The sequence below is a fragment of the Heteronotia binoei genome, chromosome 1 (assembly GCF_032191835.1).
Source record: "Heteronotia binoei isolate CCM8104 ecotype False Entrance Well chromosome 1, APGP_CSIRO_Hbin_v1, whole genome shotgun sequence".
Classification (NCBI taxonomy): domain Eukaryota; kingdom Metazoa; phylum Chordata; class Lepidosauria; order Squamata; family Gekkonidae; genus Heteronotia; species Heteronotia binoei.
In genome coordinates this window covers 98,919,924-98,934,890 of record NC_083223.1, presented here as the reverse complement: position 1 = coordinate 98,934,890, position 14,967 = coordinate 98,919,924, and the positions used below count along the sequence as shown (strand labels likewise).

At 40.6% G+C, this 14,967-nt stretch overlaps 1 protein-coding gene across 3 annotated transcripts in view; it reads right to left on the bottom strand.

Moving 5' to 3' along the window:
- The window catches only part of AFG1L (AFG1 like ATPase), a 104,657-nt gene that overhangs the window by 12,833 nt on the left and 76,857 nt on the right, over window positions 1-14,967 (bottom strand). For 2 of the 3 annotated variants that reach the window (XM_060237894.1, XM_060237877.1), the window contains 2 exons: window positions 9,500-9,570; window positions 9,143-9,243 (listed from right to left, as the gene is read on the bottom strand). The exons of the other annotated variant lie outside the window; for it this stretch is intronic. In XM_060237894.1, coding sequence (XP_060093877.1) covers window positions 9,143-9,243; window positions 9,500-9,570 — 172 coding nt within the window. The remainder of the gene's footprint in view (window positions 1-9,142; window positions 9,244-9,499; window positions 9,571-14,967) is intronic. 3 annotated transcript variants of the gene reach the window in all.

The following is a 14,967-nucleotide window of genomic DNA, read 5'->3' as shown; positions in this document are numbered from 1 at the left end:
ATGTTCTTGACTGGGTCCAGCTATCTACAGTGGGTTCCTTTAAGAGTTTACGGGTGTAGCTTGGTTCTTCCATTACCCTGAACAAACACATGTCCAAGGTGTTGAAGACAGACTTTTATCACCTTTCACCTGCTGGCCCCTATCTGTTCTGCTCTGACCTTGCCACTGTGATCCATAAGACAGTTGCCTCCAGATTTAACTATTTATATGCTGCCCGCTCTGCGAGCAGATTCTAGGCAGCCAACAGTCATGATAAAAAACAATTTAAATTACAATTATAAAAGCATAAAAACATATATAAACAATTAGAAAACCCTAAATATTAGGTGCTATAGGAAAGATTTTATAACATAGGCGGTTTATCAATATCTCAGTTCTCAGAGCCAGTTTGGTGTAGTGGTTAAGTGTGTGGACTCTTATCTGGGAGAACTGGATTTGATTCCCCACTCCTCCACTTGCACCTGCTGGAATGGCCTTGGGTTAGCCATATCTCTGGCAGAGGTTGTCCTTGAAAGGGCAGGTGCTGTGAGAGTCCTCTCAGTGCCACCCACATCACAGGGTGTCTGTCGTGGGGGGGAGAAGATGGTAAGCTGCTCTGTCTCAGGGAGAAGGGTGGGGTATAAATCTGCAATTCTTCTTCTTCTATTCCTTTGTTAATCTATTAGCGGTCTTACAGATGAAAATATGAAGCTGCCTTATACTGAATCAGACCCTTGGTCCATCAAAGTCAGTATTGTCTTCTCAGACTGGCAGCAGCTCTCCAGGGTTTCAAGCTGAGGTTTTTCACACCTATTTGCCTGGACCCTTTTTTGGAGATGCCAGGGATTGAACCTGGGACCTTCAGCTTCCCAAGCAGATGCTCTACCACTGAGCCATCTCCCTCCCCTGTTTAGGGGAGAAAAGACAGAGAGAAGAAGAAGATAATATTGTTCAGCGACATAGCAGCGGCAGCCTCTTCCCACATTAGTTGTTGTAGGCCTGTCAAAAAAGTTCATTTTTACAGACCCGGCGGAATTGGGAGAGGTTCCACAGGGCTCTCGTGGCCTCTGGGAGAGCATTCCATAACACTGGTGCTGCCACTGAGAAGGCCCTAGCCCATGTAGAGCTTAGTCTGGCCTCCCTTGGTCCGGAGATGGATAACAGATTTTGACCTACTGAATGCAGTGCTCTCTGGGGTATATATGGGGAAAGGTGGTCCCTTAGATAGACAGGTCCTCAGCCATATATGGCTTTAAAGGCCACTACCAACACTTTGAAATGAATTCGGTACACAATAGGCAGCCAGTGCAGCTCTCTTAGCACCGGTTAAATGTGCTCCCATCAGGGGAGCCCCATGTAGAGGGCGTTACAGTAGTCTATCCTCAAAGTGACCGTAGCATGGATCACCACTGCTAAGTTGTGGTGCTCCAAGAAAGGAGCAAACTGCCGTATCCACCGCAGATGGAAAAAGGCAGACTTGGCAGTGGCTGCTACCTGGGCCTCCATAGTCAGAGAGGTCTCCAGGAGCACTTCCAGGCTTCTGACATTAGGGGCCAGTATTAGTGGCACCCATCAAAAGCCAGCAAGGGAATCTCCCTTCCTGGGCCACCGTGACTCAGACAGAGAACCTCCGTCTTCGTCGGAACCTCCGTCTTCATCGGATTTAACTTCAGTCGACTCAGCCTAAGCCAGGATGTCACGGCTTGTAGTGCCAGGTCCAAGTTGTCCAAGGTGCAGTCGGATCAGCCACCCACCAATAGATAGAGCTGGGTGTCATCTGCATGTTGATGGCACCCTAGCCCATACTTCCTGGCTATCTGGGCAAGGGGGCACATGTAGATGTTAAATAACATCGGGGATAGAACCGTTCTTGTGGCACACCACATGAGAGTGGGTGCCTCTGGGATGATTCTTCCCCTATCACCACCCTTTGTTCCCGACCCTGGAGGGAAGAAGCCAGTCATTGCAGGGCGGACCTCCAAATCCCCACATCGGCAAGGCAGCTAGTCAGTAGCTGGTGGTCAGCTGTATCAAATGCGGCTGACAGATCTAATAATAGCAGCACCACCGAGCCACCTCGATCCAGATGGCGCAGGAAGTCATCTGTGAGGGCAACCAAAACCGTCTTCATCCTGTGACCTGGGCAAAATCTGGACTGGAATGGATCCAGTGCAGAAGTGTCATCCAGGAACCCCCATACCTGAGCCACTACAGCCCGCTCTATGACCTTACCCAAAAAGGGTAGGTTCAACGCCGGCCGATAGTTCACCAACCAGTGCAACACTCTCTATGTAGGGCTGCCTTTGAAAATGCTTCAAAAACTTCAGGTGATTCAGAATGCAGCTGCTAGATTGTTGACCAGGTCCCCCTGGTCTGCGCATATAACATCAATACTTTGGCACCTGTACTGGCTTCCAGGCAGCTTCTGGTGTAGATTCAAAGTACTGGTTTTGACCTATAAAGGCCTGAAAAGTCTGGGACTATCCTACCTCTGGTTTGGCCTTTTGTTTCTGGGTTCAATTTAAGGTATTGGCTCTAACCTGAAACCTCTTACATTTTAGATATTACATATCTGAGACATTGTCTCTCTCCATGTACAAATTATGTTGTTCTGATCAACTCCTGTTCCCAGACTCCTCCTGCTCATGTCTATCAGTTTTTAAGAAGAGACATTAAGTAAGTTTTGTTTTTAAGAGGGCATTCTGTAGCTGTTTTAGGATACTTCTGTCAGTGTTACTGAGGGGTTTTGTCTCCCTTTGGTTTTATTTTTTGGTATAAGAGTTCGTAGTTTCAATTGTTTTTAATGTAATTTTAACATTTTAAATGTAATTACTGATGTATGGACATAACCGTAGTCAGCTGCCGTGGGCTCTTTGGGGAGAATTGGGATATAAATATTTTACTTAAATAAAAAAAATTACCGAGAGGGAAGTACTTCCAGTTCATGAAAAGATAATTCTGTTTAATACACTATGGTAACACACCTTGAGCAAAGGACTCTTTGAAAAAGACTGGCAGACTAATCAGCAATTACAAATTGCAAGAAAACAGATAGTACAATGCTAAAAACACTCTCCCGAGAATATGCCCACTGAATAGACTTCAGGAGGATTCTGAATAGACTTGCTTAGGATTGCTCACAATAACAAACTAAATCCTGGACAAGGAAGTCTAGGTTGTTCCTGTTACTGGAAGCTGAAGCGTCTTTAAGATTCGTCAAGTTAAGAGAGTGTATCTCAAGTGAAATAATATAGCTGGTAATTGCAGGTGGGAAGAGGAAAACATTTGGGATCTGTTACTTTATTTAGTTTTAACTGAGAGTGTTTTTAAACTGTTATTGTAAGCGGCTGTGAACCATGAAGAACTGTTTTAATAATACATACTTTTAAGTAATAAAAACTCAGGGGCAGATGAATTTGGTATGTTTGTTTATTGAGGACCTCCATGATCCCAGTGTGTCATACTTGAGGCACAAGATTATATAACAAAAATATTGTTCAATTTACCCAGTCATGTTTTGAAACCAGTGTGGACTTATCCCTCTACATTAACTATACTGTCATTTCTGAACTGGCTTTATAACCAGATATTCTTGTCTTTGCAGCATGAAATAGGTGCATGACCAGATGTTCTCTGTTTCATTATTTTGGAAAATATCTAGTGCCACTGTAAGAAAACATGTGCCCTGCCCCAAGAGCTTCTCAAAAGCATCACTTCAGTATTGCCAGCTGCCCACCATACAGCTGATGTTCTTTTGCAGGCATTGTGAGGGTGTTGGGCACATCTGCTAAAGATATACAGAACTGGATACTGGCAGCCTGACATTGGCAACACAACCTTTGTGTTTTCATAGACAATGAGATTTCTTTGCGCCAGGAATCTCAACAGCAAAGGACTCTAAAACATGGGTGTCAAACGTACGGCCCATGGGCCAAATCAGGCCCCCAGAGGGCTCCTATCAGGCCCCTAAGCAACTGATTGTCATCTGCTTCCTTCTCCCTCTCTCTTGCTTCCTTCTGCATCACAGCTTGCTTTGCCAGGCTTGCTCAATCGCACAGGAGCTACAGAGCAAAGCCTCTATTTTATGCATTTGCTGAAGCTCCTCCCTTGTGGGGGTGGGAGGGATAGCTTGCTTTGCCAGGCTCTCTCAGTCACACAGTAGAGCTACTGAGCGAAACCTCTCTTCCTTCTATTGGCTGAGGCTCTTCCCCCTCCTAGTCCCCTGGGGAAGGAAGAAAAGAGCCAGAACTTCTTTTGCCAATTCCCTGGATCTCAAGGGAGAGATACAAATGAGTGCTAATGTTTTAAGCATGTTTTAAGTTTACAAAAAATATTTGTTGTGTTTGTGTCCTTTATCAAGTTTAAATCTTTGTTACCTGGCATTACATTTTATGACATTTTATGGCTTGGCCCAATAAGGTCTCATTTATGTCAGTTTCAGCCTTCATAACAAATGAGTTCGACCCCCCCCCCACTCTAAAATGTATTAGTCAAACAACTTGCATATTTTTAAATAAAATTCTTTGAAAGAAGAAAACAGACTGAATTACTCAAATCCAAGTGAGCTGATAAAGCCAATACACAATAAATGTGAAAAAATAAACTTGACGAAGTCTGAGATTCAGCTTGGCCCTGTGAATATACAAAGCTGCCTTAGTGTTTATTCTGACTGCCGGTAGTTCTCCAATGCCCCAAGTTCTTCCTAGCTATGCCACTGACGATCTTTTTACCTGCAGGTACCAGGCTAGTTCAATCTAATTTTATCTCGGAAGACATGCAGGGTTGGCCTTGGTTGATACCTGGATGGGAGACTGCCAAGGAAGTCCAGGGTTGCTATGCAGAGGCCGGCAATGGAAAACCACCTCTGCTCATCTCTTGCCTTGAAATCCCTCATCTCTTGCCTTAAAATCCCTCCAGGATTGCCATATGTTGACTTGACGGTACTTTCCACAACCACAGTTTGAGTGGCACTTTTAAGACCAATAAAGTTTAATTCTGGGCATAACTTACATGCAAAATTAAATTTTGTTGGTCGTAAAGGTATCACTGGACTCAAACTTTTGTTGGTCATAAAGGTGTCACTGGACTCAAACTTGGTTCTGTTGCTTCAGACCAACACAGTCACCCACCTGAATCTCTTCATGAAATACACTTTCTAGCTGTAAGGGAAAAAAGAATACACCAGTTTCCAGTTACTGACACTGATTACTCTGAAACAACATTCTTCAGTTCAGCCTATTGGAAAATGGTTTTTATTTCCTTGAACGAGGCATATAAGTCACTGAAGCTTACCTAGAGAACATAACATAAGAAAAGACATGCTGGATCAGGCCAATGCCCCATTTAGTCCAACATCCTGTGTCACACAGAAGCCAAAACCCATGGGCCATCAGGAGATCCATAGGCAGTGTCAGAACCCCAGAAGCCTTCCCACTGTTGTCCCCCCAAGCATCAAGAATACGAAACATCACTGCCCCAGACATAGTGTTCCATTTATACCTTGGGGCTAATAGCTACTGATGCACCTTTGCTCCATATGTTTCTCCAGTCCCCCCTTGAAGCTGTCTGTGCTTGTACCTATCACCACTTCCTGTGGCAATGAATTCTACATGTGAATTATGGGTAAATAAGGCATGGAGGCAACGGATTGTTATTTTTAAAATAAAGTTCTTTATCTAAATCTATTAGGAAGAGGAAAGAGTGGGTGGTCCTTAAGAAAATAAGAAAGGTTCTAAAAAACTACATATATTTAGTTTACAAATGGGCTAATACATAAAACAAGGCAGCAGCTGCAACAGGTACAAAGGTACATAGACAAGGAAGGTGAGGCTAATAGACAATTAACCTCTTTTTCTACAACCTTGACAGTAAGAAACTAACTCATTAGCCAATTGAAAACACTGATAAATTAGAACTATCCAATCAGTTTATCAAACACACCAATTAACACACAGAATTGGCTTTGAGCCCGGTTGTTCTTCCAGATCAGGTCTCTGTTTGACAATTCTAGGTATGGAACTCTGTTGGTCTTGGAGGTGCCATCTGACTCCAACTTAGTTCTCACATCTATTTGTTAATTCTTGTATTTGTATACTAATTTGCTGCCACTCACAGGTCTTAACCACTGCTTTAATCCAATCTCAGCTATAATTTCCCAGTTACTTATGTGTCTTGACTCTAACTAGTCCTTCTAGGCAACTAACCCCCACCTTTTCTCTCTACTTATATGTAAGGCTTCAGGAAAACTGTTTCATTGTATCTGAAGAAGTGGGCTTGCACATGAAAGCTTCATCTTGAATAAAAATTTGTTGCTCTTGAAGCTGCCGTTGGATTCAAACTTTGTTCTGATATACTGTTAGTACAGTGTGACTCAGGACGCATGAAGCATCCCAACATCATAACAGAAGGGGAGAATGCAACAGATGAATCAACCTGTCTGTAAGATATAGCCAGTGACAAAATAGTAATTTTCAAGATTGTAGGAGCTTATGAAAGTGCTCCTGCAATTGTGGAAATGGCTGTTGGGTCATTATGGCTTTATGAATGGGCTGATTCACCCACTATATTCTCCATGCAGTTGTGGGCACATGCATGAATACATATGGTTCCAGATTCATCACACAGCCAATTTTCACTGCATAAACTAGACCCCAATTCTTCAAGTGTATCTTAGAGAAGGAAAACAAACAGCTTCCAGACCTACATTGTACTACTGCAAGAAGTGTGTCTATGTTTTGGTATGATCAACACAGGCAGCTCTTGCATATGGTGGTGGAAAGTGATGTCAATTATAGCCAACTTATAGTGCCCTTGTAGGGTTTCAAGACAAGAGATGTTCAGAAGTGGTTTCCCATTGCCTGCCTCTGCACAACAACTCTAGACTTCCTTGTAGGTCTCCTACCCAAGTAATAACCAGAATTGACCTTGCTTAGCTTCCAAGTTCTGATGAGACTGGGCTAGCCTAGCCTATCCAGTTCAGGGTAGCTACTGGATAGTGTCCATCTGACACAAAACACTGCTGCATGCCTGAAAACCTTCTATATAATATATTACATATTTTAAATTAATATTTGAAGTTCAATAAAGGATAAGTGCATATACTTTTCCACCTTTTCTTTTTAAAAGAAAAAAAATTAAGCTTTCTTTCATACTAAAATTTACTCCTAGAGGAAGCAGCTTCAATCTGGAAAATAATGAATAGGCTTTTACTTCCATAGTATGTCTGCATGACTTTTTTTTTACTGTTATCAAGCTACTACTATTACAGCTACTGGTAAGGAATAAATTTGGTCCTGCTGCTACAGAGAAGTAATTGACTGTAAACATTCTTAATTACCTTAAGAAGTCTCTTACTGCCATCAGAGGGCAGTATTTGCTATTATAAACATGACAAAATTTGAAAGGAGTTGGGAAATGTTGATAATGGAAATGTCCCAAGACATTAAAAACACAATGATACTTCATCTACACTTTAGATCAATACTGATTTCCATATATTGATAAAAGCTTTGTTCTTATTTTAAATGGTCTGAAGAAAAAAACAGAAGTGACAAGACATACTACATGGTGGTGTATGAAATGCAACTGTATAATTATTGCAAAATGATTATTGGAACTTCTGCTTCTAATTGCTATGTAGCATCTACGACCTGATAAAAATCAATATTTCTAATATCAATGAGTGTATGTATAATTTGGAGGTCCATATGTAAAATTTTGCATAACTTTTGCAGAGAAAATACGCAGATCCAACTTTTTAAAAAAGACTTGAAAATACCTGATCATACTTTATTATGATGATTGCTTACAATCCAGAGTTCAATTTGCAATGCCTCAAAACAAAATTAATCAAAATCTGTACAAGGTTGTTGTTTGGAAAATTCTTACTCTGAGCACCTGTGTATTTCTAGGTAAGCCTCTCTGTACACATTGTTCGGGTGGTCATAGTTAAAAATCCTAGAATACACAATGCCTTGAATTAGCTAACAATAAAAGACCTATATTCCCATTCCAAAATATTGTATTGTTGTATAAATCATGAATATATATTCTATCTCACAGTCTATAAGAGGTACAGTTAACTCTCTTCAGTGCAGAACTACCAGTTGTTTCTCTCTCTCTCTGAAAGTTTATGTGGCTTGAATACTCCACAGTTATAAATTCTGTCCCATTTAAAATTTAGTATGTAATCCAGAATATCAATAGGTGGTAAACCCAAATGAAGTCAACAGGAATTTTCTCCAAGTACAACTGCACAGGATCAAGTTGTCAGTGATAACACATAAGGCAGTAACTACATGCTACCTCTTTAATATACATTTCTGTTGTCAAGAGAAATGACCTTGCACCAAGGCATTTATTATAAGAGCACTTGTTTTCAGGGCTGGTTTTAAATTAGCCATGGAAATGCTTGCCTATAAATTGAATTTTAGAGGGTGAGAGTGTTGTGGAAAAGCTGCATTATGTACACATGGATTTAGAGTACATATAAAGCCTACATACTATGTAAGTCCGTCAGTTACAAGAAACCTGAACAGAACTCTCACCTTAATCTCTTCAGTAAGATTTTTTTAAAAAAACAAACAGGACTTATGAACAGTACACGTCATGGCCAAAGTGCAGAAAACCTTGTTTGGAATTTGACAATCTGATTACTCATTGGTCTGATCCAGCAAAGCAGAAGTTCATTGGTACCTTAAAGTCTAACAACATTTATTCCAGCATAGCCTTCAGGTGCCAGGGCTCACTTCTTCAGAGCCATTTGATAAGGGGAGCCCTGATTTATGAAAGTTTATATTGGAATATATTTTGTTAGGGTTTTTTTTCCTCAAATGATCCTTCTGTAATTGAGCATCCTCAATTTTTCTTTTACAATAAAGAACTATGAATAGTTTAGGGGCATTAATACATCAGCAAGCTCCATTTCAGCATTTAAATCACATCATCGATTACTTTCAAGAGTGACTTCTTGTGCCACCTCTCAGGAGAAACCATTTACCATGCTTTTTCATCTGTTCAGTGTTTACCTTTCCACTCTGCAAATCGAGTTTTGTTGTTGTTATTGTCATTAGTTCAAATGAGATTGGAAGGCTTGTTTGGAGCTGGGATAGGATAAAAAAAAGCCTGAAAAGCCCAACAGATCTAGATTTGACTGGGTACTCACTCTGTCACACAGCTCTTCAAACGTGAAGTCTGCAACGGTTCCACATGCTTTATTCACTCTCAGCCCTCTGCCTTGTACTTTTAAAATCCTTGGTCTAGTTACTATGGGAACATGAACAAAGACTCAATCTTGTCTGGATAATTACTATAAAACTCATCTCTTACAGATAGGAAATGCATAGCTTGATGAATAATAGCACATGATTCAACACATAAATTAGACAAAATGCTGATACAATGACTGCCACTTGAGTGTGGCATCAACCCATATACAGCAGTGGAACTTATTAATTGGTCAGTGGAGATTGGGCATTGTGTTCTAAATGTATTCTCTTTCAAGAGAAATTAACTTACGTACAATCATTTTGTTTTTGAGCCAGCTCATCAAACAACTTATCCATGACAGCCTCCACATCAGCTTCACTTGTGCTACAGTGAAAAGAATAATAGAATATGAAATTAATAACACTTGAAGCCAACATCAAACAGCTGCCTGAGCTTGCTTAGCTTTTTGCCCATGAAAAAAAGAGAAAAAACGAACAGGATGTTATGTTGTAAATACAAACATTAGATTTAGAATACACTTAAAAGCAGAGAACATTAACTCTCAGGTAGAGGATTCTGTTTTATTTGCATACACTGAAAGACTTCTGTGTTTCAAGCTGTTTCCAGTAATGAGGCAACTTGGGCAATGCAAGGCCATCAACACTATGCATGTACACAATGAAAAAGACAAGCTGCTGTCAATATCTTGCATGCAAAATAAGAGTAAAGAGGCAAAAGCTGTCAAGCTTCTGAAGAAAAGCCTTTTGGAATCGGTGAGAAAATGCAGTCAAATTTAATTTTTATCCACCAATAGCTTTAAGCAGGCATGAGTAAAACTGAATATACCAGGCAGACACTTTTCAGGATTAAGGATGCAATTCTATTCACTCTTTCTTGGGAAAAGGTCCCAGTGAATTCACTGGGATTTATTTCCAAGTGTTCATGCACAGGATCAAGCTGCATACCATCAGCTCAGAAACATCTGAAAACCCTTCTCAATGCAATTTTGTGCAGTCCCCAAAAAACACATCAAGCCATCATATAACTAGCTTCCTTGAAAGACCATATAGTAGATATAAATCATAGGGGTTATGAGATAAATATTTCAGCTCTAAGAATCATGTTGTAATTTATAGAAACCGCCCTTATAGTGCCAATGTTTCTTTCCCTCAATTTACAATGAACAAGGAAAGTGCCTCAAAACTTTGAGATGAACCACAGAAGATATTGTAAACTACCAACCCAGATTTCAGGTTTTATATTGGCATACTGATTTACTGGAAATACAATATTAATCAAAAGGTGTGGGAGACATTTGTTGATCTGCCAGTTAGGCTAGTTACTGAATTCAAGGGAACATCAAATTCTGGGGTCTATGTCCCCCTTCCCTGAACACAACATCTACCTTCCTGCTGAGTCTTGTTGCCAGCACCCTGGAATTTCAGTAGCACAGAAACCTGGATCAAGGTGGGTCAACTCCGCTATTGCTTCTTAATCTAACAGCAGCATTCAATATGGTTGATTATGATCTTCTAACCCGCCGTCTCACTGACACAGGGATATAGGGGACTTGCCTTACAATGGCTTTCCTCCTTTCTGCATGGTTGGGAACAGAGGACAGTACTTGGGGAGAGGATCCAAGTGACACTCCAACAAAATATGTATTAAAGTACCAACTGTAAAGTTTATTGTAAGTTCTCAAGAACGAACAAGTGGGTTTTAATTATTAGTGCAGCAGTGAAAAAGGAAAACACAGTAAAAGCGGTACAAAGAAAATAAAACCCCTGATACGACTAACCACATATTCCCTCCTTCTGTTTCCAAATCATCCACCCCTCTTTGGATGAGGGAACTCTCCTGCTGCAGCCTCTCTCCAGCTCAGCCCATCCAGAGAGAACACTTCTTTCCCTCTAGCTGGTCACTTTATTGTTTCCTCCCAGATCCCGCCCCTCGGTTCTCCACTGGGCAAATTTTTCCTCCTAAACTTCTGCCCACCCAATCAGAGAGACAGAAGGGATCCTGGGAAATGTAGGCCTGATTGCTACTGTAATGCAGGCTTCCCTGGAGCCTGTAGGCCACACTAGGCCTAGGATTAGGGCTTTAAAAAAAAAAAAAGCAGGAACGCACACGAACACAGTTCCAGCTGGCTTAGCATCGGAAATGTGGCCTAATATGCAAATGAGCTCCTGCTGGGCCTTTTCTACAAAAAAGCCCTGCATAGGATCATGACATCTCTTAACTACTAGACAAGCAATAAGTTTTTCCCTCAGTACGTTGCCATTTTTAAAGTTTTAAAAATTCCCATCAACTTCTTTGTGTGTGTGTATGCAAACCTGGTGGTAACACTAGTTTGTACAAACATTGCCCTAGTGTGTACCTGGCCCCATTGTGTGAGTTTTTCAAATTGAGGTGCAGGTTTAGCATCAGATATACAATAATGTTTCACCCTAAATCACCAGATGACTATTGCCAGAGGTTTTATATTAAGCAGAAGAGTAGACAAGAAAGACGATAGAATAGATGCTAGTGAGTTGGACAGCAGTCTGCCAGCACCTCTTTCTGAGATTGAATTTAGCTAGATAGTACTAGAACCACCAGAATACTGTGCTTCTTATGCTCTTCTCCACCAACCAGCCCAGAAAGGTACAATGGTCAATGGTATAAAAAAAAAATGAGAGCTGCAAGAATATTAGCAGACTCACATTCCTATGTCTCTCATGTCAAAGGTCCAGAGACACTCATGAGATGAATGAAGACCAACAAACTGCAACTCAGGTCAGGAAAGACTGAGGAGTTGGTTGTTTTTTTCTTGTTTCTTTTAACCTATTTGAAATTAAGTCACTTGGATACATGGTGCCAGTTTTCAAATAATCTATAAAAGGAGCCTTTAGTCATTGTTTGCTGTTCTGTCTTGACCACCACAAGAGGAGTGAGAAGGTCTGAACCTCAGAGTTCATCATACCATCTCCAAGGTATTTGAGATTGCTTTAGTATATGTCTAGACAGCTGATATATTTGTGCATTTATTTTCCTTTTTCTTTTGAAGATTTCATTGGAGTCTTTTTTAAACTTTCAATCAGATTTATACTTATTCTGAACACACTTCCTTAATGTTGTCTGTTTTTTGGTATCCAAACACATTTCCTTGCTTTTATCTGGAATAAGTTATTGCTAAATTTTCTTTTTGTGCTCTTAGCGCAGGCCTAGAGAACACTTCTGCACAACTACCACATGGAACTAAGAAAGGGATTACCTTTCCATCTCAGGCTTTATGTATTCTTTTCCTTCCCTTGTCTGGATCCAAAAGGATCCCAAGTCCAGGTTCTGACTGACTCTCAAAAGCTGTGCTATGGTGCTTCTCCTCTCCCCCAATGCTAATTTAGGGTTGCCAATCCACAGTTGGGGGTAGGGGATCCCCTGGTTTGTAGGCCCTTCCCCTGCTTCAGGGTCATCAGAAAGGGGGGGGGGGTGTTTAAATGTCTGCTGGGCTCTCCATTATATCCTACGGAGACTGGTCCCCGTAGGGTATAATGGAAAACTGATACGCAGGTATCTGGGGCTCTGGATGAGCTGTTATTTTTATGTAGAGGCACCAGATTTTCAGCATAGCATCTGGTTCCTCTCCTCAAAACACCCACTAAGTGTCAAGAAGATTGGACCAGGGGTCCAACTCTATGAACTCCAAAACTAGGTGTAACCATCCTCCATTATTTTCAATGAAGGGAAGCCATTTTAAGGGAATGCAGTCCCTTTAAATGTGATGGTCAGAACTCCATTCAGAGTTCAATTGTGCTTGTCACAGCCTTGCTCCTGGCTCCACCCCCAAAGTCCCCAGATATTTCCTGAGTTAGACCTGGCAACTCTATGCTAATTGCATAGCTGATAGCAAACGGGGGGGGGGGGGGGAGAAATCATTCCCCTGACTGAGGGCAAACCCATCTTTTAAATCACCACACTGGAACCTAAACAGACTTGGATATGGGTACTTAAATGCTCCCACCAGCTGTTACAACAGCAATCCTTCAACATAGATTATTAGAGACATTGATCTGTACAGCCTTCTGAAATTACGTGCACAGATACCAGAAATGAATCTCTGTCTATTGTGGTGCCCATCTGTGGATTTCTTTCCTTACAGAAATGCAGATCTCCAATGGGTTTTTTTTCTTTCCTTCTCTCACTAGAGACCACTATGACAAATGAAGCTCTGAAGTGGCTCATTGATTTTAATTCAGACAAAGATACACAACAAAACCACTTAAGTACATCAAAAACATTATCAGCCTACTGTTCCCTCTTACCTTCCCCCTAGGGAAAGAACCTTCTGAAGCAATGAGGCATTCTTCTGACTTGATATACACAATTGTCTTAAAGGCTGAAAATAGTGCAAGTCATCCCTGCAATATAACATAACTCTTCTTTAATAGTCTAAGGCATGGGAAAGGAAAGGTTCCCTGTGCAAGCACCAGTCATTTCCGACTCTGGGGTGACGTTGCTTTCACGTTTTCACGGTAGACTTTTTATGGGGTGGTTTGCCACTGACTTCCCCAGTCATCTACACTTTCCCCCCAGCAAAGCTGGCTACTCATTTTACTGACCTTGGAAGGATGGAAGGCTGAGTCAACCTGGAGCTGGCTACCTGAAAATCCAGCTTCCACCGGGGATCGAACTCAGGTCATGAGCAGAGTTTAGAACTGCAGTAAATGGTGCTCAAAATATATACTTAGCTAAATTTAACACACAAATAACTGACCCTCTCATTTAATACATGTTAAGTGACAAATACTAATTGTACCAATATACTGACTTTTTCTCTTTGGGAGATGAAGTTCTGAACCCTGCTCAAACATTTATATCATACACTAGTTTTGGTTCAGAATCTGCTGCATGAAATGACTTACCACCTCCTACAGGGAAAAAGAAAGCACAAGAATTTTCCACTGAAGCACCTTCCACTGAGATTTTACTCCTTCCTCATAATCTCTGAGGAAACTTTGGTTCAAACTCTCTGATCTAGCAACCCTGAGTATAAAACTCAAAAATTAAGTTTCAGTTCAGGGTCCTATGTAATCCCAGAAGGTGAACAAAACAATACTGTAAGTCCAAAGAGTAAACTGCAATTATAGTCTTGGACAGAGGCTGTTCATTTGCACATTTTGCTTGACAGAAGCCCTGTAATTATTTAACATCTTCAAAAGTAATAAAAAATATGAAAACAATGCCACAATAAAGCTATGAGTAGATTGGTTCTTGTATTGGCTTGATTAAAACCACTTTCTCTTCTTAAATGTTGAAACAACTTTGCATCACATAGACTTGTATTCTCAAATTGCTCTGAGGGTAAACTATCATTAGGGAAACAGAAATCAGAGCTATACAGATAAATTGTACTTATAGCTGTATTATAGTATCATTTAATTTTTAGCATTTTCAAATACAGACTAAATACTGAAGTAAATCAACATCCTAGATACAAGCAGATCATCTGTCAAAATAAGACAAGTTTTTGAATCCACAAATGGGAACACCCAACAGTAAATGAGTCCTTGTCAGAGGATTTGTATAAATAATTACTTTACTACAATAAAGGATGCTCTTTTATTTACCAGGGAATTGCACACTCTTTCACAAGAGGATATTCATTGCTTTATAGCCATCTGTCACTTCAGTTCTGCAAACACCACACCTCCCCAAAAAATCTAATTATTTTGATTTAGTCACACATTTTAAATTATGCTGCTAAAGATTCTGAAAATGTTGCTTGATGGCATTAGAGCTGTG